Below are 27,580 nucleotides of genomic sequence, written 5' to 3'. Positions count from 1 at the left end.
GGAACAGCTTGCGCATTTGGAAAGGTAGTGAATTTTAAAGTCATTTAGGGGACTTTTTCAAATAACCCCCTTTCTTCGTGGTGAAATTCCCTGACATAGTGAGTTAGGTTTGCTGGGGCAAAGAAGTGTTCAGGAGCCACTGTACTAGTCAGCACAGGAAAGGAATTGCTTTATTGAAGTTTAACAGTAATTTTCCCATAAGCCTGGTCCTTTAAAAAAAAAAAAAAAAAAGAGCACATTAGAGAGTTATTACTTTTCTCTCTCTCTGAATAGAAATGTTCCCAGGCCTGGAAAGAAGACTTATCTTATTTTAAAATGTCTCAGGAAGGAGCATAAAAGTTTCTTTCTGGACTCTTTCCCAACTCTGGGAATTGCTTGAAATAGATTCTTCCTTGGGTCTCACAAATTACATACCTCATTTTTGTGGCCCACCTGTTTCGGTTTTGCTCTCTTGCATTTTAATCTAGTCTTGTTTCAGGGCTTCTTTTTTTGGACTCTTGGCCTTTACTTACGTTCGTCTCTAATTCATAAGGTGGCTTACTTTTGTATTTGTGGGAAGGTCTCCATTTTCTTCTAGTTATGTCCCAGTGCAGTTTGATGTGGAATGGTAAGATCCGTCCTATGCCCAATTTAGTCCTGTTGTGTGTTGTATTGGGCTCATTGCCTGGTTGTAGAGATGAATCCCTTCCTTCCCCCCCCCCCTTGCCTTTTCCTGTCTCTTCCTTAGTAGTGCCCATGTTTCTTAGACCCCCAGGATTTTATCCTGGCACTAATCCTGTTTTTAATTTACGTAAGTCAGCTTCTGACATCTGACGTGCAAAAGATAAATTTCCCTCTCTTGCATGTAGAAGACTTTTAATTGTGTAAATATTTAAATTTTCCATTAATAAATGGTCTATTAAAAATGCACTAAAACGGTTCCTTTGCATATCTTTAAAGCCAAACTTTTTATTGTGTTTCCAATACTTTTCTTAAATGCAAAAAAACAAGGCCATTAAGCTTTCCTTATTAAAATGCAAAGCCTAGTGTCTTCTAGCTTTTTGAAGAGCTTTTGTCCATTATATAATCTGTAAAGTAGCCAAGAGTTCCTCAGAAGCAGGACATCATTTAGATTTAAAACAATTATGGCTTGTGTGTAAAAGAATGATGTGACATAACCATTCATGGGATGGCAACCATAGTTATACTTTAATGGCAAAATCCTTGGATGCCTCCAACATTTCATTTACCATAAAGATCTTTACCAAGGTACCCAGAACAGAAATGGTTAGGTCATTTTGATTCTACTGAATAGATTAAGTTGGTTTGACTAGAAAGCCAAATGACACAGTTATGAGCATAGACCTTTTATTTTTTTTCCCAGATGTTTGACAGTGTAAACATACATAAAATACATATTAAAGTTTAGATGCTTTATATTTTGTGCAATAAATTGAAGCCTTAAAAAGAAAAACATTTCTTTAAAAAGAAAGATACTCATTAGTTTTACTTAATTAAGACAGTGAAATAGCAGCAAGTACCAAGACATTGTGCACTTCTTTTATTTAAGACAAGTTACTTCATTTACATCAGTCAGAAATGTAAGACTGGCTTTCTTGAATACTTAGATAGCTTGAATCACTGGTTAGATAGGGGCATATTTTCCCAACTGTACATCAGGGAAGAGTTCTGTCGTTAGTTTCAAAAAATGCAGACCCTCAAACAGCCAGCATGACCACAGCATTGAGCATTAAGAGAAATGAAGCATTTACTTTCCAAGCACTTGCCACAGAAGGTAAGCGAGTCTTTACATTTGTGGTTGTCTCTTCCCTCCGTAAGTTAAGGGTTGTGCTTTGTTGAGGCATTTCAGAGAAATTATTTGGCATGCCACTAGTAATACTTAGGGTCATGGGTGTTGGGGATGATTTTGTTGAGCTAGTGAGGCTTGTGTTTGTAACCATTCCATCTTGGAGATGAATAGTTAGAGTTGCAGCTGCTGCTTCATGTGAATTGATGGTTTCTATGGATGTCTCTTCTGGGTAGGGCACAAAAGCCTTGTCAGTGCTAGCAAAGGTGGTGTCTTTGCTTAGGGTGGCACCAAACGTTGTTTCCTTTGTTCGATATTGTTTGGGTGTTTTGGTCACTTTGGGTTGAGTTACCATACTCAGAGAGTTAATGGTGTCCACTGTCTGCATCCCACTTACAGTGAACAAGCTTGAGGTAAATCCAGGAGGTGTGGGATATATGTTATGTTCCTTCAAAGATGATATTTGGCTAGAACAGGGAGTCCCTATCACATGGGCTTTTGTTTCCATCATCCACTTCAATAAGTAAGTAATGTTTTGTTTGTGGTCACATGGCCACCTGTTATTGTAAAGGGTTATCTCTTGCAACTGAAAGAGTTGGTCAAAAGCTTGATCTGGAATGAATGTGAACTTATTATTGTGCAGGTAAAGATGTGTGAGATTGGTCAGGTTTATTAATGTTCCTGGAAGGATTTGTGTCAAGGAATTGTTAGACAGGTCCACGATATGTAGTTTGGAGGGCATATTGGTTGGAACTGTCCAAAGTTTGTTACTACTGAGGTTGAGAACCTCAAGACTTCTTAGTGTATTTTTAATGAGGACAACTTTTTCCAGCATATTCTTAGAAACATCCAGAAATTTAAGGTTCCACTGATAAGCAGTATCAGATTTGTCAAGCAGTTTAATGTTGTTGTTAGCAGCAGACATATTCCAGAGGGACCGAGGTAACTGAGCAGGCAGGCTTTCGAGCCTGTTGTTTGAAATGTCCAGGGTCCTCAGATTGGTGTATTGGGTTAACTGGTTATGAAGATCAGTAAAATGGTTATAAGACAGATTTAAATGGATAATATTCTCTTGCAGTCCAGATGGTAATGTAGTCAAGTTTCTGCCTGAACAGTCCACATGCCTGTGCCTCTCTGTGCATATACATTGGAGAGGACAAATGCATAAAATACCAGGTGTGAGAAACAGAAGGATGAACAAGCTGGGAGACATTTTCAATATCTGATATTCCATCAAAGCCTGGAAACAAACAGATATACCCTTCTTTTAATATGCAAACACAATTAGGCATCTGCATGGGTCAGTTAGCATTAGGCAAAATTTTCAATAAACCTCCTTGTTGTTGAGTCCTTTTATAATTGTTCCAGTGATTAAACTAACAAAGCTCCCCTTCATTTATAGTCCAAATGCTTAATCCTTCAACTGGGGCTATGTGGTAGAGAGGGACTCTCTCCCCCTACTTGCTTCTGCATTTTCTCCCTTCTCTTCTCCCTTCTTTCACCATAGTCTTTCTTATTTATCTTCCTAGAGCCTTTACATTACAAAATGGCATTCTCTGCAAATAAAGAGTCAGAATCTTAAGCTATTACTATTTTTGATAATATCCTTTCTTACTCAGATAGGAAAAAATGGCTGTCGAGTCTGTTTTGTTTTTTGTTTTTTTTTTTTAAATCTCTGCAGTAATGTAATAGTCAATGTGTGTGTAGAGTAAGATTTTATTTAAATATTAAAACAATACTTTGAAATTTATCTTTGTCTTTTTAGGAAAAATATATCCTGGTAAAACATTTTAAGGCACTTGAAAAATTCAGACCAACACCATACCCTTAAACCTCGCATTTTATAGTGATTTTTTTCTGTATATTTCAGTGCCGATGCTAAAAGAAAGCAATGTGGACATTCACAAAGTGAATGAATATTAAAAAAGAAACCCCTCTACTGACACTGCAGCAAATTTCTGGTGCATGCACTTGCTTCTGAATATATATTCAGTCCTCACATTGACTTTTTCTTTAAAAAAGGGGGGGAAAAATCCCAAAGTCAATCTTTTACTGATCTAAATAACAGCTTACCATAGGGTCGTCTTCAGCAGCAGCATCTCATTTTCTCCCGGAAACTTAAGCTTAAAGGTCGCCTTGTTCTGGAGAGTGGGAACCGCTTCTGGCTGTGGGCTGTGCTCGCCTGCTCAGCTGCATTGTGTTGCTGTGAGCCGAAGCTCTGCAACCACCTGATCAGCACCACATAGGAGGACTGCAGAGCTGTCATTGGTGCTGACTCAAATTTATTGCAAGAGGTGCACACGCAACAAAATGGACCCCAAAAATATTTTTTTAAATTTACAGCACTGAGCATACCTCTATATCTCCGATTTGCTGTAGGATGTCGTGCCTCGTGCACGTTAGACTGGCCCTTCCTCATTTTTGTGTATTTGTCGGAGCTTATGTTCTACATTCGAACATTGCCTCACGAAGAATTTGTGGTTCTTTTTAAAGCCTCTACTCCTTATTCTTTTTACACATTGAAAAATGTTGAAAATGAATTTGACCTTCCCTGTGGATGGTTTTCTAAGATGTTAATTTAACTATTTTTAACTCCTGCCTTTTCATGTTCTTCTAAAATGGTTCAATTGTCATGTCACTTTTTAAAATAGCATAATACTGTCTGTTTCATTTTCATGTGCTCCCCCAACATAGTGATTATTACATATAATGAGCTTTTCAAATTTATCAACCACTTAAATCTTCATCTTTCTTTTTCAGAAGTACTGAAGTACTTCCATATGGTTATTTTGTCTTTATCTTTCTGAAACAAAGGATCGTTTAGCCAGACTACACACAAGCAAGACTTCATTTTTAAATGAGCATCATATGCTTTTAATTAAATTTATCTGCTCAGATGTGTTTTATTTTATGTCTTTTAGGTGAAGGATTTTCTTTCTCCATGCAACTTACTTGTTCAGTGAGTGGGTATACAAATTGTTTTCTCCAGAGACATCTTTGATGCTGTAGGAGGGCCATTTATTTGATTCTGTGTTTTAAAAATAATAGCATCAATTTTAGGTGATTTCTTCAGAATGTTTCACATTTGGTCTTACTGAGAAACCAATTGACAGTTTTTAAATTGCATGAAGCATTAATTTCAAAGGCAGAACTTTGGTCATGAGTTTTATAAAATGTGACCAGATTTATAGTAACTTTTGCCTCACTTTTTAGTGGATTGATTGTGTAAATAATCTGTTAAAACTCAAATCTAATTTCCAGAATAACCAGTTTACCTTCGAAAAGAAGGCAGATAAAATCATGGCATTTTCATTACCAAATTTTTACTGTTTAAAAAACCAGCAATTATTAACACATCCCATGTAAAGAAAATCTCCTTATGCCTTGTTGTTAATCCTTTGTTTTTCTCTAAATTATATTTGCCATTATTTTGCTCCAGATTTTACCCCAAATAGAATTTATTGTATTAAAATTTGAAATTTATTTTCTTAGAAAAGAAACTATACTCTAGGAGTCACCTTTTGTATAAAATTAACGTTCCTCGAAAAGTATCCGCATTTTAAAAGTCTGCAGTGTTAGAAATTTATTATTGATTAGGTGCTTTATTCCCACTTTACTTTGAGAATTCAGCCTTGAACTCTTAATAAGTCTTTCTATGGATTTCAGAAACCAGTCATCAGTCTTAGTGCTTAAAAGCAATGTGTTAAAAATACTACATTCAGCAATATTGTTGTGGAAATAGGGAATGATTGTTTTGACATTTAGATTTCTTATATTTTAGCTCCTGTTTATACTATTATACATCAAGGGATGTGATTGAAGGTCAGTTTACCAACACTTAAACCTCTGTTGTAATTTTAGGATGTCTCATTACATCAATGTGGAAGTGGAGTTACCCAGTTCCATTATACTTACCAGTACTTTTTTTTTTTGAAACCAAGAACTAATTTCATTAACTTACAGATTCAGATGAATTTGGGGTTAGGCTTTATTGAGATTAGGTTCTGTGGTTTATAATAGAAAATTCCGATACAGTCGTAGTGACAGCATTTCTCATTTCAAGTTTGGGGACGTACTAATTGCTTCCTGTTATTCAGAGATCATCATAAAATTCTCAGAAAGAGGGGAAACATTTTATTGTATTGGAATTGTAACAATTTGTCCTTATGCTTTTAGAAATTCTCATGAAATAGGGGCACCTGCGTGCCTCAGTGGATTAAACATCTGCCTTTGGCTCAGGTCATGATCCCAGGGTCCTGCTCGGTGGGGAGCCTGCTTCTCCCTCTCCCCACTCTCAGCTCGTGCTCTCTGTCGCTATCTCTCTCTCTCTCTCTCAAATAAATAAATAAAACCTTAAAAAAAAAAGAAATTCTCATGAAATAAAATAATAGTATGTCATTATTACTCAAAAAATAATTTTGTATAGGCTTAAGTGTTTGTTACAACTTATTTTCGGTATTAGATATTATTTCAGACACATTGCATTTTAGATAAGCCTGTCAAGTCAGGAATTACAGCTGTTTAGGCAATTATTATATTCTAGACTAACAGTACATTCATTTACATATTCTTTTGTGAAACACACTGTCCTAAGATATATTACCCCAACATTGTGAAAGGTATAACAGATTGCCTGCCAGGGACAACTGTCCCATGGTAATCAACAGTTTGGAAACCTAATCAGTTTGTCTTTTTTTTTTTTTTTTTTTTTTTNCCTTAAAATGATTCCCGTTTTATTTTATTTTTTCATTAAGCTTTTTAATTTTAATTCCAGTATAGTTAACATACAGTGTTCTATTAGTTTCAGGTCTACAAAATAGTGGTTCTACAATTCTGTACACTACTCAGTGCTTGTCATGACAAGTGTATAGTTTGTCTTTATTTCTTAAGTTCATAACATTTGTCATGCTTGAGAGAAAAAGTATTATATTTTCTGTTTTTAGTAATATAGTTGGCTATTCAGATTGAAATTCCTACTGAAAATGATTAAGAATACTGAACAAAGTATTTAATACCATGGACGAACTGACAAGATAGAAATTATTGGGTCAAAGCCCAGGTGGATTAGTTTCTTGTCTGACCTCCCATTCCTTTTTTTCCCTCATATTGGCTTGTTGCCAAAATTCAGTTATTTGTTCATCTGGATTTATCTTTTTGCTTCCTTGTAAACATTTAATTTGTTCCTCTATTCCCCATTCCTATAAATGGTTCCTAACAGCATTAACGTAATTGTTTATTTGTAACATCGTGCAATAGTTTAAGAATAATGCCAGTATTGCTACAATCAGATTACAGACTACTGAATAAAATTTAAGATTTCTTTGCAGCTCTATTTGTTCTTAGAATATATTTCACTAAGGGATGTGTAGTCAATTCTGTGCTCAAATGCAACTTGAAGTAAGGTATTTTCTATATGTTTATATCACCAACTTTACATGAAGCTAGTTTCATTAGTTTCAGTTATCAGTTTTTAGAGACTGCTTCAGTCAAAAATATGTAACAAGGTATATTCAGAGAAATCTTGCTTCTCTATCCCCTTCACCCTATTCCACTCTTCCTCTTACTGGTGACTATTTGTATTAGCATTTGGTTGTATTTTAACAGTATTTCTTTTCTTTCTTTTTTCTTTTTTTTTTTTGCAAACATACAAAAATATGTATGTATTACACGTTCTTATTCCCTTTTCTTATATTAAGGGCTGCATACTAAATATACTGTTACACATCCTTAAAAAAAAAAGATTTTATTAATTTGAAAGAGAGAGCGCAGATAGCAGAGAGGGAGGGAGAGGGACAAGCGGACTCCATGCTGAGCACAGAACCTGATGCAGGCTTAACACAGGGTTCAATCCCAGGACCCTGAGATCACAAGCCAAGCCGAAACCAAGAGTCCGACACTTAACTGACTGAACCACCCAGTCGCCCCTACTGTTTACACATCTTGTTCTTTTTTTTCCTGAATATATCTTGAAGATCATTCTACATCAGCATATAGGGATGTTTCACATTCATTTCACAATGCATAGGACTCCATTTGGGATTGTACCATGGTTTATTCAACCAGTCCCTATTGATGGACATCTGGGTTGTTTCCAGACTTTTGCTATTACAAATAATGCCAGTGAGTACCCTTGCACCTAAGTAATTTCATATTTTGTCCAATGAATCTTTGAAAAAGTTTCCTAAAAATAGGATTGCTGAGTAAAAGGGTAGATTCATTTGGAACTTTTCTGGATATTAAAAATTCTTCTGTGTGTAGTCCACACCAGCCACAGTGTATCGGGAAGTCAATTGTGTATCACCTCACCATACACTTTGTTGTGGAACTTTTGGATTTATATCAATCTGATAGGAAAGAGTATCTCAATGTAATTTTAAATACATCTCTTTTATTAGGTTGTACATCTTAATGTTTTTAGGAACCATTTAAATTCTTTCTTCTTTCACTGTCTTATGTTTTGCACATTTTTTCTATTCTGTTGTGGGTCTTACCATCCCCCTAAATAGGATTTTTTAAAATTTAGAGATATTAGCCCTTTGCCTTAGAGTTGCAGTTTTTTTCCATTTTCCCTTTATTTCCGGTTTACCTCTGACTTTATTGTGGTAGAGTTTGTTTTGTTTTGTTTTGTTTGACATTTAAAAGCTTTTTTATATAGTTTGGATTTTCCTTTTTATTCCTTCTAGATTTTAAGTCTCAGGAAGGTTTTCCTCACTTCCAGATTATAAAGGAATTCTGATATTTTCTTCTGTTACTTGTGTAATTTTATGTTTTATATTTAGATCTCTGGTCTCTTTGGTGTTTATTCTAATGTAGTGTGAAGTATGGATCCAATTTTATCTTTTTCCAAATGTCTGTCCAATTGTCCCCATAGTTTTTTCTACTGGTTGGAAATTTGAGTCTATTTCTGGACTTTCCATTCGATTCAACTCATCATGTATCAGTATCACAGTACGTGATTATTATAATGCTTTAATTCTAGGTACCGAGATATTTTGTACTTTACTTTTTTGATTAGAACTAGGTAATAACAATTACAGGTCAGGTCATTGTGTCCCCCATTACCAACCCCAAACAGAATACACGTATGATCTCTATGTCTATGTCTATGTCTATGCCTGTTGCAGTGCATGAAGTAGGTGCTCTTTGGGCCTATATAAGTGAAAAGTATGCCGCACCAGGAGTCGGGGAAGAAACTCAACTTTTAGTACCACTACTAAGAAAGTCGCTGCTCTCTTCCGGCCTATTTTCTCAGCAGTTAACAAATAAAAGGAATTGAACTAGATGGTCTTCAGGGTTGTTTCTGAATCTGGTTAATGCTGATCTGCTAAGAGCACCACTGCTGTGCGGTAATCCAGTCTACTTTGTATTCCCTTGTGCCTTGTCCTTTTGCCATAATTATGAAGGAAACTTTCTCTAATACTCTGGATCCCGGTTCTTTCATCTTTTTTGTAGGTTTTTCTTTGTTCTAGCATTTTCTTCTCTCCTATATTTCTTTTATTAGCTTGCATTTCTTTCTGCTGATTAAGCAAGGGTTGCCACTGTTTGGCCGCTCAGCTTCCACTGACCTCAGTGAGGAAAAATTGCATGCAGTAAATGGGAATTCTTTTCTCCCCCTGGCAGAGAATTAACACACACACACACAACCCAAAGACTAGCTGCTGACACTAAGTCTGTTCTTCGGTTATACAAAGAACAGAAGGAAAAAAGCTGCGTGTAGGTTTTGCAGAAATCAGACTATAACCAGGTCATCAACTCCTGATTTATCTCTAAGAGTTGGTACTTCCCCTATATTTCCCAGCACCCATCCTTCAAGAGATCAGAAAAGAAGGTGATGAGAAAGAAGAGCAAAAGTGTGGAAAAGAGCCTCTTTAGGGAACCATCTTACACGTAAAATGAGGAGGGTTACTATGGCTTAAAGTGCAGCAAAGTCTTAAACGTACCTTACGTAAGCGAACTAGAATACTTAGAGTTCAGAAGATGACTAGGAAGTTCTTACACTCCTGATGGCTGCTGGGTAAATAAACCTTAACAGTGCTACTACGTTTGAGAAACAACATGAAAGAAACATTTTAACGTAGAAGACAGAGAACCAATATAACAGGACAAGAAACATGCTTCAGGAAAAAACATCAGCAAAAATAAGTTCAAGGAAGTGTTTCTACAGATAAGAAGGGTTAATCATCAGTAAGGGATGGTTTAAAAGATTTAAAGGGAAACATTGTAGATAAAATTTCAGTGTCCAAAAGCTTGTTCGTTTTTATTAAAGATGGAGCTTTGTTAGTTTCTTGAACTCCAGTGCTGCAAATAAATACTATATTTTGTTCTGAAAAACCCCAGAACTATGAGGGGTTCTTCAAGGTTAAACTACCAACAAGACCACCACATTTCATTATGAGCGAGATTTCCCTTGGGAGTTAGTGTAGGGTAAGGAGAAAGACTGCATGCTTGTTGGGCAAAGAAGTGCTTTTGCAGGCTGGCAGGCTGGCACCCCCACAAGCATAGCCAAGGATCGCTGGCCATATGGACTCTGACAAAGATTGGGCCCACCCCTACTCTGATAACTCAGACTCATCACTTATCAGGTAATGAAGGAAAGATGAAATTCTGCATAGGAATGGAAGTTTAAGAATTTAAATGTTCAGTGTCAGAAAGTAGTGAAAGTTGAGAACCATCTGTATTTGATAAGTCTGTTTTTCTTGGAAAAATCATTCAAATTTGGAATGAAGCCATAGAGGTGTGGCTTAGTGTATGTGGTTTTGTTTTGTTTTGTTTTGTTTTCCTTTATAAGATTTCTTTTGTTAGGGTGCTTGAGCCATAGAAAGAAGAAATTCTTTAAAGAGGCTAGGTTTAAAAATTGTGCTCTCCCGGGGCGCCTGGGTGGCACAGTGGTTAAGCGTCTGCCTTCGGCTCAGGGCGTGATCCCGGCGTTCTGGGATTGAGCCCCACGTCAGGCTCCTCTGCTGTGAGCCTGCTTCTTCCTCTCCCACTCCCCCTGCTTGTGTTCCCTCTCTCGCTGGCTGTCTCTATCTCTGTCGAATAAATAAATAAAATCTTAAAAAAAAAAAAAAATTGTGCTCTCCCAACAAGATAGGAAAATGTCTACAGTTTATGGTGCGTGCTCCTGTTTTTTCAGAGTAGATATCCCCAATCCAGCACCCCACCCTTTGATGTTTTAGCAGATTTGCTTTACTGTTTCCAGTGAGAGCTAAAAGGAAATTTTTGTATTCTCAAACATACATTTTAGTTTCTCATCCCCACAAACCTGGAATATTTATTTAATACTTGAGGTATTTAAATTTAAATTTAAATTTAATTTAAAATTTAATTTAATTTAAATTTAATTTTAAATTTAATTTTAAATTTAATTTTAAATTTAATTTTAAATTAATTTAAAAGTTTGGTTTAAAATTTGGAGCATGTATTAATTTCTCATTCTCCCCCCCCGCCCACCTCCAACTTTGGAATGGAAGAAACAAAATGTTATTTATTCAAGGTAACTTTATACACAGCTTTTTAGGGGAAAAAAATATCTATTAGGTGGTATTAAATGTATGTAGATTGCTTGCTTCCAAAATGGTTAAGTTATTTACATACATATGTAAAATGTACTATACATTAAAGTTAGGTACAATAGCCAGATCACTGTTGTATCATTTTTTAAAAATAAGTTCCACTTATGCACATGGGCTTTGAGCAGATTTCAGGTAGTTCCTGAATAAAAATCAAAATTGGCTATGAGTTGCCATCATCACATAAAGAAAAACAAATGATGGAGTTCCATAAGAAAGATGGAAAGTCAGCTAAAAAGCAAGTTAGAATATTTATAACAGTTCCTCGGGTGGGGGTGGCAAGTATTCACTGTGATCTTGATCAGAATCAGGAGGAATAGAGAACTCCTGACACTGGATCTCATTGTTGGACTCTTCCTGGTTTTTCATGAAATCTTCTGGTGCCAGGGGTAAGTTAAGTGAGTCAGGTGGGGGTGGAAATGTTTGTTGTAACTCAGAATTATGATCTTCACAGACTTGATTGAGACAGTCCAGAGGCGGGGGGAGATTGGTGGAATCATTTGGAAGAGGAGATAGAATTGTCATTGTGGGTTCGTCACATTGGTTACTCTCCTGTACTTCCAAATCGAGAAGTGGGGGAGGTGGTGGAAGCAGATCTGCATCATCTGAAGAAGAAACAGCAGTGCCAACCGTTGATCCACCAGGACTCTCCTCTGATGTACCATTTACTTGATCTTTTATTTTCTCTGTTTTGGGGTTGTTGGAATCTTCAATGTGTTCATTTGAGTCAAACAACTTAATTTCCAAGTCATCTGCTAAGAGTGTGCTTCTGCTTGGTTTCCAAGGCATAAGTGAAACAATTGATGTACGTTTTGTGGGTGCTTCATTTTCTCTAATGTTATCCATATATATGTCAGGGGTTTCACCATCAGCAAAGGGAGACCTGCCTGCCCAATTCTGATCATTTAAAACTGGTTTTCTCAAGCATTTCCATAGTACAATTATGATTATAGATACCAACATAGAAGTCAGAATTACACCAATTAATATGGCCGCTATTGAATTAGAATTGGTTGCGTGTGAGATATTTTTGCTACTGGTAGTTTCTAGGATGAATCCTGGAGTCATCCTAGGTGAGCTTTTGACACTTGGTGTTGGTTGTATAGATGGATTATGAACAGGTGGTATTGGTTTTCTAGAAGAGGATGATGATGGTGGTTGTTGAGTGGAAGCATAGACAAATGGTGGCAGTTGTTTGGTAGAAGTATGGGCAGTTGGTGGTAGTTGTCCAGCAGAAGTAAACACGGGTACTGCTGTTTGTTGGGAGGAGGTACTGTCCGTTGGTACTGGTTGGCTGGTGACGTTATATGCAAATGGTTGCCCAGCAGAAGTGTGTGCTGCTGGTTTTTCAGAAGAAGCATAGGCAACTGGTGGTGTTTGCCCAGCAGCAACGTTGGCAGTTGGTATTGGTTGTGCAGGAGAAACATGGTTGAGTTGTGTTGGTTGCCTTATAGGATTCCCTGTTGTGTTTTGAGAATTAGCTGAATTATGTGGCCTTGATGATCTGAATAAAGTAGACTGTGGTTGCTTCTCTGTTGTAATTGCTTCTGTGTCTGAGGAAAATGTATCACTGATGTGTCCACAAAACAAAACTAAGATGAAATATTTGGGATCCATTTCAGAATGTTTCCTCTTTACCAGTGGTTTTATAATGAAAGAAAGAAAGACCAGTTATTATTTGGTGTCTGGCACAAAGTAGGTAGGTACTTAATAAGTACTTATTGTTTCTAATTTAGACTTGATACACGGTAGTGTAAATAACTCTTGAATATATCCTAACTTAACCATACAACGTTTGGACCTCATAGGCAGGAGTCTCTCTTAATTCTTTCATAAGATCTGTACTTGGCCCTGCTGCCCCCCTGCTTTATTACATTACAGTCCTTCATTTTACAGTCATACTTCTGAAATACATAGGCTCTGGGTGCTGGTTCCATGTGCTCTCTATTCTTTTCTTCCTCACTACTAGAAATACACTGATCCTATTGCTTTGAAAGACACCAGTAATCATCTATTACCTGATCCAGCAGTGTTGTCTTTATCCTTTTTTTCCCTCCCTCTCTTGATGACATTCGATGCTATTGACTGTGCCTTTACTACTACTCAGATAGCTCTTTGTGATAGTCTTCCTTCATGTTAGTCACTAGCTCCTGTTTTTCTCTTAAATATGGGTACTTGATATTCAGTCCTGACTTTTAGCTACTTTTCTCTGATCCTGGTTCTATACAATTTCAGTTCTCACTTGTATGCCTTAACTCCCAAACCTGCACATCCAGCCTAAATCTCCTTAATTCCATTCCATTTACATGATGTCGTGGTGGACATTTCCGTGTATATGTCCTACTGTCTGCAAATTTAACATATTCATTTTTAAAAATTTTATTTATGACAGAGAGAGAGAGAGCCAGTGAGAGAAGGAACACAAGCAGGGGGAGTGGGAGAGGGAGAAGCAGGCTCCCAGCGGAGCAGGAGCCCAATGCGGGGCTCGATCCCAAGATCCTGGGATCACGCCCTGAGCCAAAGGCAGACGCTTAATGACTGAGCCACCCAGGTGCCCCTAACATATTTAAAACAGAATTCATCTTCATGTCAAAACGGACTCCTCTTTATTTTCATATGGCGCTACCTTCGTTAAAGAGTTTCCTGCAGAGGGTCTCTTGTGTTAGTGGTCTCTACAGCATCATCAGCATAGCACTGTGTCTTTATGGTAGGATCTCGTACTCTCTCTTATCTTTTTTTTTTAAGAGTTTACATAGTTTGAGCCATGAGTAGGGGGAAGGACAGAAGCAGACGGAGAGAATCTCAAGCAGACTAGGTGCTGAGCACAGAGCCAGATGTGGAGCTCAACGTGGGGCCTGACCTCCTGACCCTGAGATCACGACCTGAGGCTATATCAAGAGTCTGACACTTAGCCAACTGAGCTGCCCAGGCACCCCTAGGATCTCATACTCTTAAAGTAGTCAGTTCAATTCAGAATCCTAAGTGATCTTTGAACTTGGTTGAGTCAGTTCTGTCCAGTTGGTAAAGTTGTCCCACTGCCTCTTTCATTCATTAATCGATGTACACTGTCTTTGTGTCAGGCCTGTTCTAGGTTTAAGAGATACACCCCCCCCCCAAAAAAAAAGTTTCTAGTGGTGGAAACAAGCAGTAAGTAATTATAATAGTTTAGTAAGTTTTCTCCTAAAGGTATGCAAGAGATGCACAGAGGAACCATCGCAGCCTGTGAGGCTTTCAGGAAAGGTTTCTCAGAGAAGTAAAACTTGAACTGAGTCTGGAAAGATCTGTAAGAAGGAATTAAGCAAACGAAGTATTGCAATCAGGGGAGCAACATATGGACATGGGAAGAGAAGGCACGTGTGTAAGTTCGGCAGGCAGGGCTTTGTGTGGGATGTGATAGATGCTAAAACGTGAGGAACAAGTGCCAGTTCTTCCAGCGCGTAGCTCTGCATCTGAGCGTGAGAACTGGTCGTTTCATCTCTCCTCTTCTCAGCTGCCTTCTCTCTAAGGTGCGGAGTTACACCAGACAGTTTTCAGCAATAAGTGTGCTACACTGTTTTGTATATTGTTAAACACAATGATGACTGTTTAGTTATTTCTTAACGTTAGGTTGGCTATTTCTTAACATTAAGGAAAGGACCATCTCAGGGTATTAGATCTTGGTAAATATGATTAGAAACTATACTTGTTCTAGGATTCCTAGTCCAATGTGAGAGAGATTTGATGTTCTATGCAAAGGGCAATAACAGAAGAGGAGTGCCCTCAAGTTTTACCAATAAATAGACTTTCCAGCATATTTGAGTAGTTTATTGCTTATTCCTCTACCACTTTGTACACAGTGATGGTAAATTACCCCATTTCAGGAGAGGGCGTGTAATTTATTCCCCCTGTATGGTCTCTTTATTTTCTTTCCAATACTTCAGGCCTAGATTTAAAAATGTTCTCATTTAAACTTTCCTGCACATTGCTGATGAATTAATCTTCTGAAAAGCATTATAATCAGGTTACTGCTCCCTTATTTATGGGTTCCCTCTTGCTGTCAAGACAAAAATTCTAAACTGAGTTTTCTTCCTTCTGGATTGAGTTTACCAGTCCTGACTCATGTCTCAAGACTGAAACTTCTCATTCAGCCAAATGCACCTCTTCCCATCTTAAGTACTTTCTAGACACATGCTTTTTTTCCCTAAATAGACACTTTTAGTTACACTGTTTCTCACCCTCTGGGTGTGTTCCCCACCCCCAAACTCATCCTCTTTTCTTGTCTGAACCGGTCCTCGTTGGTCAGACCTCAGTTTAAATTCTTCTTAAACCAAGTTCTCTGTGATTGACCACAGCCCAGAGAGATCAGCCATTCCCTGAACCCGCCTAGTTCTTGTTGTCTTTATGGTTCCTTAGATAATTATTCATGGTTCTACCATACTCACACCGTTATTCTCTTAAATGTGTCATTTTTTAATTACTTTTAACTTTGCACATTTTATTATCCCCACCCATTCAAATGAGAACCTTGAAGTAGGCAGAAAAGAAACAAAAAGTTAATCTAGACCATATTCTGTACCGTACAGTCCCTGGTGTTTTATGTAACTTTACTTCATTTAACCTTTAAAGGACTATGAGAGAGATGAAGGAATCCTTGACTTACAGATAAAGAGACAAAGTCACATGCATTAAGAGTTTGCCATGGGTGCTGGCTGGCACTGCCGGTTAAGTGTCTGCTCAGGTCATGATCCCAGGGTCCTGGGATTGAGTCCTGCATCAGGCTCCCCGCTCAGCCAGGAACCTGCTTCTCCCTCTCCGTCTGCCTGCCACTCTTCCTGCTTGTGCTCTCTTTCACTGTCTGTCAAATAAATAAATCTTCCAAAAAAAAAAAAAAAAAGACTTTGCCTAGTGTTCTATCACTTTTATATGTATTATATCACAGATTAGGAATTTGTACCCAGGACCATGTGATTAACAAGCATGTGCTCTTTCTACTCCCTAAACCACCTCAGGGGTTTTGATTCCTTTACAGCTAAGTGCCATATATGTTAGGAGCTCAGGAAACACCTAACCTGTATTGGCTTATGGTTCCTTTCCATTTCACTTTTTCACTATTTATTAATACCTCTGCCAGAATGTAAGCAGAGAAGATGAAATCTAAGTTATTATATTATGATTGTTATCCATTTTGTAAAACATTTCATAGGGAAAAAAATCTAAACTTCTGGCATAAATGTGGGGATTTGAATCATCTCTAGATGGTTATCTGTGTGCAGTTCCCACTTGCTATTCTTACAGATTTCCACCACCCCCAAAAGTTATTCTTTAGAGTTTCACTTTAGTTTTTTAAAAATGTCATCCAAAGCAACAGAAAATATAGGCCATGAATTGTCTTCAGCCAAGAATGTTTCCTCTTTTGTGACTTCGCTTAAAATTTTTTTAAAAACCCACATAGTTCCTCTTTTCAATTCGCTAAAAAAGGCACTAGAGAAGGAAAGACCCTGAACAGGAACATAGTTATAAACCATTTTAGTTTGTAAGATCAGTTTTGGTAGGTTCATAAACTCTTTTGTCAATAGGAAGATAATAAAACCTTCAGTATATGAGATTTTTCTACTTGTCATTTAAGGGTTACAATAATATAAAAACCTATCCATTTTTTTTTTTTTTTAACCTGTCCTCTCACTTCTTCCCCACTCTTCAGTTAGCTGTCTACCCTCCTGGGGTCTCCAAATCACAATACTAGAATCTGTTAGATTTCTACTACAGCAGATCAGAACAGTCCAGAAAAGAAAGAGCAGGATTTAAAAGAGGAATAAATAGGGAGCATAATAGTGAAGAAACTGACTTTTTCTAACTCAGAGAAATGAGGCCAGCGTTATTAGCAGTGGAGAAAGTTAGTTAACATATATATATTTTTTAACACATATATTTTTAAATATATACACCATGTGAACCTGAAGTACCAACCTTGCTTCTTCGGGAAGAGAAGGTAGAAAGAAAGAACCATATGGGGCAAGTAAAAAGGAGAAAATGCCAGATAAAATGAAATGAAAAGGGAGTGCAAAGAAGTAAAAAATAACACCAAAGAGAAAAATAAAGCAGAAATTAGAGTAAGCAGCAAATAAACGGAAAAGGGGAAGGTCAGTGGCCTAGAGAAGGTATTGAAAGTTAGTGAAAAGCTGAAGAAAAAATGGTAGTTATGTGATTAGCAAGAAATTAAGGTAGATTATTTCAAGTGGGCAAAATTAGAAGTTGGGGGAGAAGATTGAAGGGGGTGGAAGAAAGCACCACAAAGTACTGCTCTCTGTCGCTGGACTGGATTTGTGGGCACAGGGAAGCAGCAAGGAAGAGCTGTCTTCCCACGATGGAGGACTCGACTCACCCGTCTTCTCATACTCACTAGGCTTTCATTTGAGGTTCTCCTATCTGTTCTAAGTATTCTTAAGATTCTCTTTTTTTTTATTTTTTCCTGGCACTATTCAGAACATAACTGCTAATTATTCTAAAGAACCCATGCACGTTCTATATAGCATTTTTCTAGAAATCCCTTAGTCTGCTGTTCAGGCAAATCCCACATTTGTTCACCTTCGTATGGCATTATTTTGCTCATTATTATAGGTTGGCACTTTGAGGTCTAAATCTGTGATTTTGGTCCTTCGGCTTTTCTTGACTATTTAAAAATGTTTTAAAAGAGGAAGGAAAACATCAGCTGTGTTTTAACTAAGCATCTTACAGTGAAGGTAAGAGTCCTCATGTATTAGACAGGTTCTCATAAATATGATGCATAAGTATTAAAGAGTACAGTTAAAATTGATTCTGTTAAGTTGGATATGATAAGACATGTCATTTAAAGAGAATCAAGGAGATTTGGAGAGCATATCCTAAATAAAAAGGCAAGTATAGGTAGCAGTATAAAAAATAATACCTCAATTATTAGGACTTTGATATTATTACTATTTTCATTTAATAAGTTACAATATAGATATAATAGATTAAAATGTAGTCATGATTTATCTCCAACTGGTTAAGTTAGTAAATCATAAAAAGAAGAAAACAGCAATTCTGTAAAGTTGAGGAGGAGTAGAAAGGGAGACTAACCTTGAACTCTAATTGGAAGTATTTGGTGACTTTTATCAATAATAATAGTTACCATTTACCAAGTACCCACTAGATGTTAGGTAGTGTCCTATTTTAACAAACATGGTGGTGGTACCTTCATCTTACAGATAAAGAGACTGAGACACAGAGATGTGGAGTAACTTGCCAGTGTCAGAGTTGTAAATAGAGGCAGTGATAAAGAAATCATGTCAAGCGTGCACCAGACCCCTTTCCTTCTGTTACATGACACTAAACATGCTGCACTGCCTTTCGTAGTAAAATTATGAAGCAGGAATGCTCTGTGAAGGAGGGAGATGTGAGCTCTCTGGGAACAGATATGTAAATAACTTTTGGAGGCAGTCTTGAGTAAGGGGTAGGAGAAAAACTACCAGAAAACCAGGTTATGCCTCTGATTCTATGAAAATAGTTGTGGGAGTTTTAAATGGTTAGCCTATAAGCTATCATATTTGAGATGACTTTTAAAGATCAGACATTGAAAGGCATCAGATACGTATTTAACAAATTTGAACTTATTCAGAATTCATAATTTCCTAAGTAGAGTTATATAGGAATTAGTTGAAAAACGCAGCTACTACTACACTCTAAATTTTGAACTGATCCTTTAAAAATACATAGAGACGAGTCTTATCTAAAAAAGAGATAAAAATATTTATTTTCTGGGGCGCCTGGGTGGCACAGTCGTTAAGCGTCTGCCTTCGGCTCAGGGCGTGATCCCGGTGCTCTGGGATCGAGCCCCACATCAGGCTCCTCCGCTATGAGCCTGCTTCTTCCTCTCCCACTCCCCCTGCTTGTGTTCCCTCTCTCGCTGGCTGTCTCTCTCTGTCAAATAAATAAATAAAATCTTTAAAAAAAAAAAAAAATTTATTTTCTCACTTATGTAATAGTTACTTAGAAAAAATCCGAAGTGGACTTCTATAAAGGAAAGTTATAAATATTTATGAAATGTTGAAATAGAATATCACCCACTATGAATTTATATTCTGTGATATTACGAGTCTATGTAAACTAAACTCTTTGCAGTTTTTATTTGGAGGATATTTGCTTTGTAACTGCCCAGTTTACTTACAGAGTGGGCATGGTGTATGCATATTAGCAATTTTCTATTATTTATCCTGTGAGTGTTTTTTCCCGTATCTATTTTATACTGTTTACCAACAGCTAAGATAATAAGGTATTGCACAAATATGTAGATGATATGAATATATGTACGCACATTTTGTCATAACAGTTTTGTCTTAGCTTTAAAAATAAGCCATACTATTTTCCTATAACCATTATTACTTAAATATAAAATTCTATTTGTGTAAAAAACAAAACATAGGTAATAATGATAATTGAGTACCTCATCTAATCTCCTTTGGTTTCTTTTTTTAATTAAGTGAAGGTGACCATTTTTACCATAGAAACTAAAGGGGATTTAAAAATAATTTAAATCTGTGGATTATGTTATGTATAGGAAAATTTTATAGAAAGCAAGTTAGAATTTTTAACAGTTGGTATTTGGGGATTGTAAATTCAGTTATATCCCATGGATTCTAGTTTTACTTGTAACCTTTAGCTTTATCCTCCAGGGTTATAGTTTATTTCTTTTAATTACAGAACTAAGACTAACCATTGTGATTGAATAAACTGAAAAGGGCTACATTATACAAACCTAGCTGAAAATTTTTCTTCAAGGCAAGCTCAACATTGAATATTTTTTAATTCCATGCAACGAAATTACAAAACTTGTTATAGACATCTTTAGACTAGCAGAGTTTAAGTTTAAAACACTAACAACATTTTAGTTTTAAAAATAAATTTTATATAAAATAAAGATCAAACCAGATTGCCTGTGTGAAAATTTTCTTACCTCAGCTGTTAACTTGTTTTTGCAGAATGCTGAGTTCTTGTTCTATCTGGACATTTTGGTGATTTGGCTAAGAAAGCAAAAGGGGTGGTTCAGTTCAGATTAAAAATGGTCCTGTAGCGAACTGAAAGGCTTTCTGTAGAAAAAAAAGGAAGTTTATCGATAGTTGGTTCCGGAAGTGCAATAAGCCACAAAATGACTAAGAAATGCACTACTTTAACAGAGCTTATTTGGAAACACAGTTTATGGCTTTATGATTTAAATGCTTTTAATTAATGTCAGTAAGTGAACAGTTGAGACTCTCTAGTAATGTGATTATATAATTTAAGTACTTAGAATAGAACTTTAGAGGGGAACTTACATATTCTAAGGAAAAACTGCTGGTTGGGTTATTACCCAAAGTGAGATTTCTTTTTGTAAGAACCGAGTGATGTGTTCTGTTTACTCGATCACCTTAGGCAAGTTGCGGTACGTTTGAGTCATCATTTCCTCCTCTGGAGGAATATTTCTCTTACTGAATTACTGCGAAGATTAAATAAGATGATGCCTCACACACAGTAGGAAGCCAGTGTATGTTAACATTATTCCTCGTACATAATTTAGACAAAGCCCAGGTAAAAGTATAATTAGAATATTTGGACCGAGTACTTTACTAAATGGTTTTGGAGTTCCAGTGCACAGCTCTTTGATGACCCACAGAGTAGGTACTTCTCAGTGGAAGGTAAGATAAATTGGGAGTTGTGAGTTAAATAAGTTAAAGTATAGCGAAAAGAGAATGAGTCAGTCTGAATAAAAAAATTTCTTTGGGCAAGTCACCTTCTAGCCTTTTTCCTCATCTGAGAAATGGAGGTCATAATTCCTAATTTATAAATTTGTTATGGGATTAAATAAATGTAAAGTGCCTAGCAAGCATAGCACCTGTTAGAGTAGTTACGGGGAGTATTAAGCCATGCCCTGCTTGCTTTTCCCTGATCCCTGCAGAGGATCGTAGACTACTGAGACCTAGTTCTTAACATCAAGGTACTTATAACTTGGTACAAAAAGAATAGTTTTTGTTTTAAAGGGGTCCTACTATAAAGCAGAACTTTTGTTCTGTTACTCTGTGAACTTTTGATTCACTATTTTAAAATCCCTGAATTGAGTATGTGGACCATAACACCCAGGGTAGAAAACAAAAAGTGTTCTTTTTCAAAAATAAAATTTGGACTCAAAATGTATCTTATCTATCATGTTTAAATACTGTCAGGTTTGAAAAGGAACCACTTCTGCTTGTTCATGAACTGTCATTGGATAGCATCATTCTGAGGGTATTAATTAGTGAGTGGTGAATTTTAAATATTCCTGCAGTAGAAGCTTTTTTTTTTTTTTTGGTCAGAAAATGGTTGACCTGTATGTTGAATATGAAAGTACTTCCGTAGTTAATGTCTTACTTTTTATTTTATTTTATTTTTTTTAAAGATTTTATTTATTTATTCAACAGAGATAGCCAGCAAGAGAGGGAACACAAGCAGGGGGAGTGGGAGAGGAAGAAGCAGGCTCCCAGCAGAGGAGCCTGATGTGGGGCTCGATCCCAGAACGCCGGGATCACGCCCTGAGCTGAAGGCAGGCGCTTAACCGCTGTGCCACCCAGGCGCCCCAGTGTCTTACTTTTTAAAGGACACTAATTTGTTTTAATTTCCTCGGACAAGTATACATGACACTTGACTCAATGAGTGCTTTGCGTTATCACTATTTGTTCTAGCACACAATCTCAAATTTTTGATTTGTACAAGATGGGAGCTCTGCCCAGTTTCCTTGCCAGTCTGGTCCTTTTTACCCCTCAAAAGATAACATGATGTCACCATGACTAGCATGAGTTCTCTTGCTTCCCTTTTTACTTTTTTGATGCTTAGCTTTATCTGGAATAATATGGTTATAATTTATTTTTTTAACAAATTGGTAATAAATTGATCATAAAATTGATGCTTTGTTTTTTTCCCTCCCGTTTTAAGATATAACCTAAATCTTTGAAGTCATGGTACCCGTAAGAAGTGATGTTGATGACCACGAGCAGTATCACTTAGGGAATGAATGCAGAAATTACTAGTGCTTGCAGGTTACCCCATTACAGCTGAATCAGAAAGAGAGGATGGGAATTAGGTATTGACTACTTTCAAAAACTCTTCAGATGATTCCGATCCACAATTAGGATGAGAATCACAAACCTAGAAGGGAGGGTAAGATTGTGATCATATTTGGAAAAAATATATATAAAATATTTTCTTAAATGGCTAACATATTGCCCAAAAGAAATGCTCAATAAAAGGGATGAGAATTTTTAAATGTAGCTTGGTCTTTAATCAGTATGCCCTGGATCAATTTTAGTAGATAGTTGGAAGGTCTCTCAAACCAACTTTTGTAATATATTTAACTGAAGGTAGAAGTCTTATTTAAGTGTAAGTCATTATTTTACTTGAACCCAATTTCTTGAAAGGTTAAACAATTACCTGGAGTATACTGTTTTCCAGATGAGAGCAAACATGCACACATCTTTCCTTTGCTCATGTCACATAAGATAGTAAAAAAAAGTAAAACTGATCATTTATTAGGCCACTTGGCACTCTTGAAGTCAGAAAATTAGTCACCCTTTGGATATTTGCTATAAATATTCCAGTAAGCAGTATTTATAGAAGAGAGGTACATTGCATTTAAACGGTAAAATGTGCTTTACGTTTACACTTGGCCTTCTGTTGCGGCTGCAATCTCATCTGTTTCAGTTAAGCTCTATTTCTTATTGATCTTTACAGTGTGTTCCCTAAGATAATAAAAGGAATACAAATATATGTAGTCAGTTTTATTCTAATGAGTCTTAATTCATTATACAAAATTAAAAGTTTTAATTAAATATTTATAGTAGAAAAACACTATCTTCTGTGTGCCATACGTAAAGATGAAAACATCTGGCATAAAATTATAGCTGTGCTGATATATGAGCTGGTACAGATTGTGTCACGTTCGGCAAAGGTACCGTTAAACTGCTGTTCAACTCTGCTCATTAGGAATTTGGCTTCTGTTAGATGTTGAAGCATGCACTTGCCTCTAAGGACACACTAAAACTCTTCAAAGTTTAATTACATTCAGACGAAGATCATCTAACTACTGTTGCTGAACAGGAAGTATTGTCCCTTTCTGCCTCTATCAGTCAGTTCCTTCAGCCTGTCTTTAAAACCTTCCCCACATTCTCGGGTGTTTGGTTATTTGCTTTTTAAAATATTCAGTGTCAGGACAAAAGTACACAGTTTAAGTAATTGAGAAGGTGGGCAGACGTCTCCCCTTCTCCCCTGCTTGGTTCTAAATTGCAAGGCTGCAATGTCAATAAATTATTTAGACCACCAGACCAACACGTGGGCACTAAATATCAAACTGATTTCATTTTTCCTTCATAAACTTTCTCATTGCTACTTTGCGTTTTTCTTTACTAAAGCGCCTGTTAGTTAGTGAGTTTTTCAGTTGCTCCTTCATCTTTTCTTTCCCTTGTAGCTATGAGTGTTCCAGGAGATTGCATCATTAGGTTGGGCCCTGTGAGCTGCTGTGCTCTTTTCCAAGTGTCTGATTCAGCAGGCCAGAGACCACTGCTTGCCAGAAAATCACCGTTGCTTCTAGGCTGACGCTTGCCCACTTGTTTTGATCGTCTGAGAGATGAGACTTTGTTTGCCAGAACTACAGTTGAGAGAAATAGAAGGGTGCAGATAAGAAAAAGCACTGCAATTATAACGAAGCAAATTAGCATAGCCATTTTGTTGTTGTTTTCCTCACAGACCTCTTTCTTGAAAATTTCACGGTGACCTTTGGTTGTGTTTTCCGTGCTCTGTACTGTTGGAGAACTATTCCTGACGACAGAAGGTATATAAAGCTCCAGTTCCGATACAGGAGTTAAAGATGTGACCTGAGAGGATGTTGCTGTTTCAGTCCTGTTTATAGAGTTACCTCCTTTATCTACTGCAGAAGTTGTAGGGTTTGTGTTAATGTTTTCATTTTGGTTTCTGCCCGGCTTATTTGGAATATCTGGATCCCAGACAGTGGTACTGTTAGCCCACAGATGGGTATAGTTTGCGTTTATTCCAGGAGAGCAAGAAAAAACTGCTGTCATCAGAAGGGCAAGATGCAGGTGAAGTCCTGTGTGCTCCATGTCCGTGAATATGCTGGAGATCTGTTGGGATAGCAGTATAATTTGTTAATTTGGGAAAGAATAATTGTTCCTGGTTGTGATTGTAGGTAAAAGACGGACAGCTGATATATTACAAGTGAGCTACAAACTTGTGCCCAATACTCGTTATCCTGTTTGAATTCCTTCTCAACTGACTTTTTTCCTGTTAGGCTGTGTATAAAGAAACAATTTAATTTCTGTTATTCTTTTAAACGCTAGAAGTTAGCATTATAAATAACTGTGAATCATTTTAAACTGAATCCTTTGGTTTTATATAGTTGTCTCCCTCCCAAGCATACTAAACTTCAGCTTTGAGTCAGATACTTCTGCTTTGCTTTTTTGATTCCTCCCCCCCCACAACCATTTAAGGATCTTTCTCGCAGAAACTCCCCACCATCTAGCAAATGTGTCACCATTCTTTGTAGTAAAGGAGAAATGTGGCCCTGAGCATTTTGCTTCCTGTATGAAAAGAAAATGCAAATGGCTTTCTTGGTTTTTGTTTTGGAGTGGAGAAAGGGGAAGTGTAGCAACCAAAGGAAAATGGATTTCAAATAGGAATTCAAGATGTTCTTTTCTCTTCTTGGGTGTTTATCTTGAAGCTTAGAATAAAGCTGGTACTTAGAAATATACTCCCGGTATTTGTGAAAGCAATCATATGTAGTGGTTCTCTCTTTTCACTTATATATCCCCTGACTTATTGTGGCTTTCCACAAGCAAAGGGATGCCAGATTTCTTCTGAATAATCTCAAAAGTTAAACAAAAGTTACTGACTTTTTTCGTCATCATTTATGCCTAGCATTTTTTTGTATGACTATTTCGACACAATTTTTTAAAAATAAATTATACAGTAAAATAGAGAACATCAGGATTGGGGGGATTTAGACTATGGGAAGTGGGAAGTCAAGGCAGATCGTAAGTCTCAACATATAAATAAAAAAGGTGAATTTTAGTTTTGGCTTCAAGCTCTTTGGAAGCCAGTACAAAAAGGGGACAAGTCTGTTCCTAATTCTCATTATCCACCCTGTGATTGAAGATTTAAATAGAACTGGCCTGTCTGTTGCAGGTACTGATAAACCAGCAGAAAAGATTTATCCCCATTATCGAGTTATCTCTTTTATAGTAATATTCTATTCATCTGAGCTACTTTTGTAAGAATATTTTATTGTTAGCATTAGATAGAAGCAAAAACTTCATTATTCCCCTGAGATTTACATAGTGAAATTACCTGTTTAAGAACTTTATTTTAGAGAAGTTCTTCTCAAACTTGAGTGTGCCTGGGAGTCTTTTGGTGGTGGTTGTTGTTTGTTTTTTTTAATTCTGATTCTGTAGGTCTAGGAAGGGACCTGAGAGCCTGAATTTCTAACCTCTTCCCAAGTAAGACCGATGTGGCTGCTAGTCATGCTTTTTTTGAGTTTCGAGGTTTTATTAGAAATAGTTGCTATATGTCATTGGATAAAATCTGTATGCTGTGGATATACAGAAATTGAAAATAACAAATGTGATATGTTGTTATACAAACAAAAGTAGCTTATAATAAACAATGCTAAATGGAAACTAGCCACCGAAGTGATATTTTGTAAAGGAAAAAACCTCTTTTATGTGTTCTAGAATTAAGATGACTTTTTGAATTATGATCCTTAATAGACAGTTAAAGATATTGCACACTGACTTCTATATAATAGTGTTCAGCTTCAGTTTTTAAGTTGAATAACATACATCTTTGTATACTTTATGATTCTTTCACAAAGAGAAATACTTTAAATTGGGTTAGCAAGTAATTTCCATCCTTTCATACTAGACTAGATTTCTTCATTCAATGCTAAAATGATTTAAAGTGGGTTATTCTTATCACATTAGTTCATTAACAATGTAGTATACGTCATGGTATTCGTACACATTTTAGCAGTGCTTACCACGGGGTAGATAATAGGCCCGCTGTTGTCTTCAGCCAGATGTACTGTCATCCCCAAGTAAACAAACTGTTAACAAAATGAGACTTTCTCTTGCCCTTATAAATGGCTGAGAGTAGAGGACTGTCTCTGCGTTCCTAATTTATGCCATGGAGACCAGGTTATGTTATCAAAAGTTTTATTTATCTCTGGTCATTTTCAGTAAAATTTATAATGCATAAGAATTAGTAATGAGAACTTTATTTTTTCAACTTTTTAAATACTAAATAAAACTTTTCAATTCACTGTGGAGTCTAAACTCAGATCCTTCCTAATCGTGATAAAAACTATGTTGATGATGAATCTTTCCATTTCTAACTTAAATGTTACTTGATAGGACAGAAAAAACAGCATACATTTTCAATCACTTACAATTCTACTTTGTTAGTAAGATTCTTAGGTCCTCTTTGAAATCACTTCCTTGAACACTAGTCTGTACAAAGTTATAAGTGAAAAGGCGTAAGAAAAGCCAAATATATATGACCTACCTTACAAATTCTTGGTCAAAATCTGATTATAACCTGATTTTAATAAGCCACTTCTTTTCTTGTCTTGAAGCACAGCTTCCAAGTAATTTAAAGCAGAATAGACTTGGAGAATATGAACCTTAAAGTAAATCTGCAGTTTAAAAAAAAAAAAAAAAAGGATATGTACGGCTAGCTTTCCACTTTTAAAACCAAACCACAGATGACACATTTCCTTTCTGCTGCAACTAAAGCACATGTCACAGGGAAAAAAAAGAAAAGAAAAGAAAAAAAAAACCACCACCACCAAAAAGCCCAACTTGTCCAGTTGGCCACTGGCATGACAGGAGGCTTTGTACAACAAATCCCCGCCTTCAGGGCAGGGAGGGTTTTCTGCTCGGTGCCTTTTGACCTTATGCTCATTATATAGGCCTGCGATGTGCTTCTGAATGATAATATCCCTCAAAAGAAGAGGGAATGGTATTTTTCCTGCAGCGTTAAAATCTCTAAAAATTTAATTTGATGACATGATTTTGGAGACCTGGGGTATTGGTCAGATCATAGAAACAGTGAAATATGTAACCAGCATCTCAAACTGTGGAACTACAACAACGACTTGAGAAAATATCTAGTCAACTTAGATCATAGGGGACAGAATAAGTTTTATGTGGTTTACTCT

The 27,580-nt window shown here is 36.6% G+C and overlaps 4 protein-coding genes across 6 annotated transcripts in view; 1 reads left to right on the top strand and 3 right to left on the bottom strand.

The window, feature by feature from the left end:
* NF1 (neurofibromin 1) overlaps nt 1–27,580 on the top strand; it is a 260,661-nt gene that overhangs the window by 187,323 nt on the left and 45,758 nt on the right. The gene's annotated exons all lie outside the window — the stretch shown is intronic.
* OMG (oligodendrocyte myelin glycoprotein) lies at nt 1,518–20,433 on the bottom strand. Of its 2 annotated transcripts, none has more exons than XM_008695368.2 (2): nt 20,306–20,433; nt 1,518–3,026 (listed from the first exon to the last, which is right to left on the bottom strand). In XM_008695368.2, exon 2 carries the CDS (start codon nt 3,018–3,020, stop codon nt 1,698–1,700), a length of 1,323 nt encoding a protein of 440 aa, XP_008693590.2. In that variant the 5' UTR covers nt 3,021–3,026; nt 20,306–20,433; the 3' UTR covers nt 1,518–1,697. The 2 variants fall into 2 exon arrangements, with proteins under 2 accessions (XP_008693590.2, XP_008693589.2); XM_008695367.2 differs by lacking the exon at nt 20,306–20,433 and adding an exon at nt 3,860–5,492.
* EVI2B (ecotropic viral integration site 2B) lies at nt 11,267–20,442 on the bottom strand. Of its 2 annotated transcripts, none has more exons than XM_008695366.2 (2): nt 20,306–20,442; nt 11,267–12,987 (listed from the first exon to the last, which is right to left on the bottom strand). In XM_008695366.2, the coding sequence occupies exon 2, from the start codon at nt 12,970–12,972 to the stop codon at nt 11,608–11,610; it is 1,365 nt and encodes a 454-aa protein (XP_008693588.1). In that variant the 5' UTR covers nt 12,973–12,987; nt 20,306–20,442; the 3' UTR covers nt 11,267–11,607. The 2 variants fall into 2 exon arrangements, with proteins under 2 accessions (XP_008693588.1, XP_040496959.1); XM_040641025.1 differs by having other exon boundaries at nt 11,267–12,999; nt 20,306–20,415.
* EVI2A (ecotropic viral integration site 2A) lies at nt 22,871–27,182 on the bottom strand. The gene is made up of 2 exons (XM_008695365.2): nt 26,926–27,182; nt 22,871–24,491 (listed from the first exon to the last, which is right to left on the bottom strand). Exon 2 carries the CDS (start codon nt 24,468–24,470, stop codon nt 23,772–23,774), a length of 699 nt encoding a protein of 232 aa, XP_008693587.1. The 5' UTR covers nt 24,471–24,491; nt 26,926–27,182; the 3' UTR covers nt 22,871–23,771.

This window comes from Ursus maritimus, unplaced genomic scaffold, assembly GCF_017311325.1.
Source record: "Ursus maritimus isolate PB19 unplaced genomic scaffold, ASM1731132v1 scaffold_24, whole genome shotgun sequence".
In the NCBI taxonomy this organism is placed as follows: Eukaryota; Metazoa; Chordata; class Mammalia; order Carnivora; family Ursidae; genus Ursus; species Ursus maritimus.
This window is presented reverse-complemented; position numbering and strand designations above follow the sequence as displayed.